The 6435-nt window shown below is 41.3% G+C and overlaps 1 protein-coding gene across 1 annotated transcript in view; it reads left to right on the forward strand.

Annotated features, from left to right (window-relative positions):
- The first annotated feature begins 5251 nt into the window (after nt 1-5251).
- LOC105518656 (A-kinase anchor protein 4-like) overlaps nt 5252-6435 on the forward strand; it is a 12030-nt gene continuing 10846 nt past the window's right edge. Inside the window, 2 exon segments of the mRNA XM_011951731.1 lie at nt 5252-5682; nt 5684-6215. Coding sequence (XP_011807121.1) covers nt 5252-5682; nt 5684-6215 — 963 coding nt within the window.

Here is a 6435-nt window from a genome sequence, read left to right on the forward strand (position 1 = left end):
GTTTGCTCTAAACTTTCTTCCAGTCTCGGGGTTCCGTGGCTATAAACAGTTCTGGTTGCAACGCTCAGGGTCCTTATGGTTTGAGGGGTGCAAAATCCTAGAGAAATCTGAGGTTAATCAGGGACGCTTCCTGGAAGAGGAGAATTTGGGGCAAATTGAAATTTGTACGAGGCAAAAAGGTACGATGAGAATGAGGAGAATACTCAGAAAGATATTTGATATTACAGAGTTGAAATTAATTTGGTAGGTTGAGCATTACTTAAGTGATATCAGCAAGTGGTCATAGAATACACTAAGAATACACTAATTCTATATGAATTATTAAATAGCTTTTTCAAGTTCCATGAAGCATGTCATTGGTAGTTTAATAGGAATAGCTTTGTGCAGTATGGCCATTTAAATGATATTAGTTATTTGTCTCCATTAACATGGAATAATTTTTCATTTGTTTATGTCTTCTCTGACTTCTTTGAGCAATGTTTTGTAATTTTCAATGTAGAGATCTTTCAGTTCCCTGATTAGCTGTATTCCTAGGTATTTTATTCTTTTTATGGAAATTGTGAATAAAATTGCCTTTCCAATTTGGCTCTCAGTTTGGCTTTTCCTGGTGTATAGGAATGCTAGCAAATTTTGTATATTGATTTTTTTATCCTGAAACTTTGGGGAAGTTGTTTATCAGCTTAAGGAGCTTCTTGGGTAACAGCTATAGGGTTTAGATAGAGAATTATGTTGTCTGCAAACAGAGGTAATTGGACTTCTCTTTCTATTTAAATACCCTTTATTTCTTTCTCTTGTCTGATTTCTCGAGCAAGGACTTCTAATACTGTGTTCTATAGGAGTGGTGAGAGAGTTTCAAGGAGAATGCTTCCAGGTTTTGCTCACTCAGTATAATGTTGGCTGTGAGTTTGTCATAGGTGGCTTTTATTATTTTGAGGTATGTTCCTTCAACACCTCCTTTATTGAGAGTTTTTAACATGAAGCATTATTGAATTTTACTGAAAGCCTTTTCTGCACCTAGTGAGACAATCACATGGTTCTTTTCTTAGTTTTATTTATGTTATGAATCACATTTTATTGATTTGCCCACGAGGGACCAACCTTACATTCCAGGGAAAAAGCCTGCTTCACTGTAGTGAATTACCCTTTCGATGTGCTGCTGGATTCGGTTTGCAAGGATTTTGTTGTAGATTATTGAATGGATGTTCGTCAAGGATACTGGCCTGAAGCTTTCTTTTTCTGTTGTGTCACTGCCAGGCTTTGGTATCAGGATGATGCTGGCCTCATCGAACAAGTTGGGGAGGAGTCCCTTCTCCTCTATTTCTTGAAATCGTTTTAGTAGGAGTGGTACTGGCTCCTCTTTGTACATCTGTTAAAATTTGACTGTTAATCTATCAGGTCCTGGGCTTTTTTGGGCAGTTGGTAGGCTATTTACTACTGATTCAATTTTTGGAGCTCATAATTGGTCTGTTCAAAAACAGAATTTCTTCCTGGTTCAGTCTTGAGAGGATGTATGTGTCCAGGAATTTATCCATCTCTTCTAGCATTTATAGTTTGTGTATCTACACACACAAAAAGGTGTTCATAGCAGTTGCTGATTGTTATTTTTATTTCTATGTTGTCAGTGGTAACATTCCCGTCATCATTTCTGATTGTGTTTATTTGAATTCTGTTTTCTTCGTTAGTCTAGCTAGTGCCTATCTTAATTTTTTCAAAAAACCTTGATTAAGTGATCTTTTGAACAGTTTTTCATGTCTCAATGTTTTTCAGTTCACCTCTGATTTTATTTATTTCTTGTCTTCTGCAAGCTTTGTGGTTGATTTCTTCTTGTTTCTCTAATTCTTTCCGTTGTGATGTTAGGTTATTAATTTAAGATTTTTCTAACTTTTTGATGTGGGCATTACTTCTTATGCCCTACCCTAACTTATCTCCTTCTCCTAGAAAACTCAGAACCATGCTTTCTAAACCAATTCAAACTTTCTCAGTGAATCAACCTGGTCTCCCTGAGGCAAAGTTAGCAATTTTCCATTTCACATGGTTCTCTTTCTCTGTAAGAATATCTAACGCAAGAATACAAGTGTTTCATTCTCCTGGATATGTGGGGAACTCCTTTTGGCTGAGACCAAGACTTAAAACTTTGTTCTTTCAACATTAATGAAGATCTACTTAGAAAGTCTCCATTTTTACCAGAAAGGTATGTAAATACCAATGAAAATAAATATAAAATTATATGACATGCAATTATATTGTGGAAAGGCTGAATAAATAAATGAACTAAGCTCTAAGAAAAAAAGAAGATGATATAAAATTATATATAAATGAAAAACCTGAGCTGGTATGGCATAATTAATGAAGGGGGCCTGCCCCTCCACACCTGTGGGTATTTCCCACAAGGTGGAGATGAGAGACTGAGAAAAGAAATAAGACACAAAGTATAGAGGAAGAAAAGTGGGCCCAGGGGACCGGCGCTCAGCAAGTGAGGGCCTGCACCAGTACTGGTCTCTGAGTTCCCTCAGTATTTATTGATCACTGTTTCTACTATCTTGGCAAAGGGGATGTGGCAGTACTATAGGGTAATGGTGGGGAGAGGGTCAGCAGGAAAACATGTGGGAAAGAATCTGTGTCATAAATAAGTTTAAGGAAAGGTGCTGTGCCTGGATGTGCACGTAGGCCACATTTATGTTCAACTTTATACAAACATCTCAGTGCAGTAAAGAGCAGTATTGCCACCAGCACATCTCACCTCCAGCCATAGGGCGGTTTTCTCCTATCTCAGTAAATAGAATGTATGGTCGGGTTTTACACTGAGACATTCCATTCCCAGTGATGAGCAGGAGACAGATGCTTTCCTCTTATCTCAACTGCAAAGAGGCCTTTCTCTTGCACTAATCCTCCTCAGCACAGACCCTCTACGGGTGTCAGGCTGGGAGACTGTAAGGTCTTTCCCTTCCCACGAGGCCATTTCTCAGGCTGTCTCAGGGGTGGAAAACCGGGAAAATACCCAGGCTTTCTTGAGCAGAGGTCCCTGTGGCTTTCTGCAGTGCATTGTGTCCCTGGTTAATAGAGAACGGAGAATGCCGATGACTTTTACCAAGCATGCTGCCTGCACACACATGTTTAACAAAGCACATCCTGCACAGCCCTATATTCCCTAAACCTTGAGTCAATACAGCACATGTTTCTGTGAGCACAGGGTTGGGGCTAAGGTTACAGATTAACAGCATCTCAAAACAGAAGAATATTTCTTAGTACAGATCAAAATGGAGTTTCTTATGTCTTCCTTTTTCTACAAAGACACAGTAACAGTTGGATCTCTCTTCCTTTCCCCCACAATTAATGTACCAGTAAAGTATGTACATTGCAGAAGTGGCAGGAAAACTGCGTACAGGGCGATACCTGACCAAAAGCTTTAAGGAAAGGTCAGATCTCTGTATGGAGATTGGAAGGGGAGACAAGGAGAGGCTAGAAAATATAAATTGTTTGATCTATACCCTTAAAAGGGATTAAAGTGGACTCAGGAAAACATGGTCTGCTTTAGGAGAAGGACACATGTTCCATGCTGGCCAAGGCTCAGAGCATCCCTACATTCTCCAGGAGGAAAGGGAGCAGGCAAAGGAGCAGGCAAAAGACAGCACGGCCAGGTCAGCACAGGGCACCCAGGCCAAGTCAGGTGGACTCCATTGTACAGGTAGGGAGGAGCCACTGCAGGGTGGGCTTTATTAATTAGTTTGTTTTGTTTTCTTTAGTAACTAAGACACATGATCAAATCTGACCTTTGTAGGTGTTGCTGCAGCTGAACATAGGATGGATAAAACCAGTGTTTTTAAAAATTATGTTGTATAAAGCACTAGCCCCAGTGAGATATTAGTGGAACACACAGGCACGCGCGTGCACACATACACACTCATACTGAGCCCAGATTATTCTGGCAAATGCTGGGTTAAGCAAACTAAAAGAAACACCCTTAGTGTTGGACTTCTCAGAACCTGGAATGTGGCTATATGACTCATAAAACAGCAAGGTTAATATAGAGCATGTCATTTTTTCCAGAAATGTTGAAACACTTTCCTTCCCTTGGCTTCAGTGTCACCTTCTTTCTCCCGGTTCTCTATCAGCCTCTTTGGCTGCTCCTTCTTGATTTCTTTCTTGACAATCTGCTGCTGCTCAGCCATTCTCTTTTCATTCCCTATGGATTTCTCAAGTGTGTGTCTATTCCTGCAGATTAAACTTTCCTCGTTTTTCCTGACACCTCTCCTTGTCTGACCCTCCCCCGTTCTGAGGCAGGTGTTCTATCTGTATGTGCTTTTGGCATCCTGGGATGCTCCCAGCATGTTCTTTGACACACTCCATCAGGTTTTCTCCCCAAGATTCTGCGAGGGCAGCAGCCTTGTCTCCACTGTTCCTTCAACGCTCAGCACATAACACAGAAGCTGACTCCATAACATTTAGTTGGTCAGCGGAGACTAAATGTATGTTCCTCTAGATCTTAAAAAGTTACAAAAAGTAACATAGCACAATAGTCAAAATAAGTCTCTTTAGTCAAGAGTTCTCTGTATATGCACAACGGTTTGAAGTCATTATTAGGCAAAGTGAAACAGAAACTGTCACAAAGTTCCCTAAGATAAATTATTTTGCTTTAATATTCAATCCATCATGTGAGATAATCAAGACCATGTGTTATTGTAAATATCTCTAGCTGACAACACAACAACCTGATTTTTATTGTTTGAAATAACCACAATATAAATCAGTTAACTACAAATTTTATAAATAATCCTTTCAAATAAAATTCTGTCTAAATTTTACGTTACTCATGTTCAAATGATAATGAGCTCATAGGCTTTTCCAGTACCTCAGTCAGAACATTGTACAGATTCCAGCTGTGGGAACAGTATCTGAGAGTTATGTTACAGATGGGGAAAAGGTACTTATGTGACATTGGCCTTTGCACGACTGTGCCCTTTTGGGTCAGGGAAAAGCTGTTCCCTTAAAATCCTAAAATCTGTTCTGTCAGGTCTGAAGGGTGGGTGGGAAACACAGCTTTTAAAATTTTAGCCACAGATGTTTTATTCCTTGCTTAAAGCAGTGACTAGATAAAGGCCACCAGAAGAGCCTCTAATGTTTCTTCAGAAGCAGCGTGCCTGACAGCATCTTCCTGAAACACTCCCCTATCTCTTCCCAAAACCACCTTGGGTAGGAAAGTCAAAACTCAGAGGCTGAGGAAATCCAAGGGGATCACTGAGCTCTGAGGCTTATGAGCTCTGAGGAGGAGACATGCAAGTCGCTGACTAGTGCTGAGAAAGTCGGTGAACACATTCTCAAGGAGGGCCTGACCATCTGGAACCAAAAGCAAGGAAACCCATGCAACGTGGCTACCAAAGCATGCAATAAAGATGAAAAAGGAGAAAAGATCACTGCTTCCACAGATTCACTGGCCAAGGACCTGATTGTCTCTGCCCTTAAGCTGATCCAGTACCATCTGACCCAGCAGACTAAGGGCAAAGATACATGTGAAGAAGACTGTCCTGGTTCCACCATGGGCTATATGGCTCAGAGTACTCAATATGAAAAGTGGGGAGGTGGCCAAGGTGCCAAAGCACTTTCAGTGAAACACCTAGAATCTCACAGAGCCCCTGGACCATCCACCTGTCAAAAGGAGAACCAACCCCTGGACACCCAGAAAATGGTCAAACATTGTTCTAATGCTGATTCAGAAACTGCTTAATGAGAACCCCTTCAAATGTGAGGATCCACGCGAAGGTGAGAACAAGCATTCTGAGCCCAGGGCAAGCAAAGCAACTTACATGTCCAAGAGAACTGACAAAGGGGGAGAAAAATGCCAGGACCATCAAGAACTTGACTTTATCAGTGGGATGAAGCAAGTGAACTGGCAATTTATAGATAAACTGGTAGAATCTGTGATGAAGCTCTGCCTTATCATGGCTAAGTATAGCAACGATGGGGCAGCCCTTGCTGAGTTGGAAGAACAAGCAGCCTCGGCAGATAAGCCCAATTTCAGGGGCACCAGGTGCATTCACAGCGGTGCGATGCCGCAGAACTATCAAGACTCTCTTGGACATGAAGTAATTGTCAATAATCAGTGCTCTACAAACAGCTTGCAGGAGCAGCTCCAGGCTGTCCTGCAGTGGATTGCAGCCTCCCAGTTTAACGTACCCATGCTCTACTTCATGGGAGATAAGGACGGACAACTGGAAAAGGTAAGTAATGCATTAAGGCACAAAAAGAAAGTTGGAAGGGGCAGACGCAGGGAGGCAGCATTGTACTTCGAGCCCAAGATCATTCTAGTTTCAAGTCTATTCTTTACCGTGTGCTTCATGAATTACTTTCACCTCATAAAAAGACACAAAAATGGTGAACCACTAGCTAAGTGGACACCTCAAGGCCTGTGCATTTCCACCAAGAGGAGGAGAGTGAGAT

The sequence above is a fragment of the Colobus angolensis genome, unplaced genomic scaffold (genome assembly GCF_000951035.1).
Source record: "Colobus angolensis palliatus isolate OR3802 unplaced genomic scaffold, Cang.pa_1.0 Scaffold325, whole genome shotgun sequence".
Lineage (NCBI taxonomy): Eukaryota > Metazoa > Chordata > Mammalia > Primates > Cercopithecidae > Colobus > Colobus angolensis.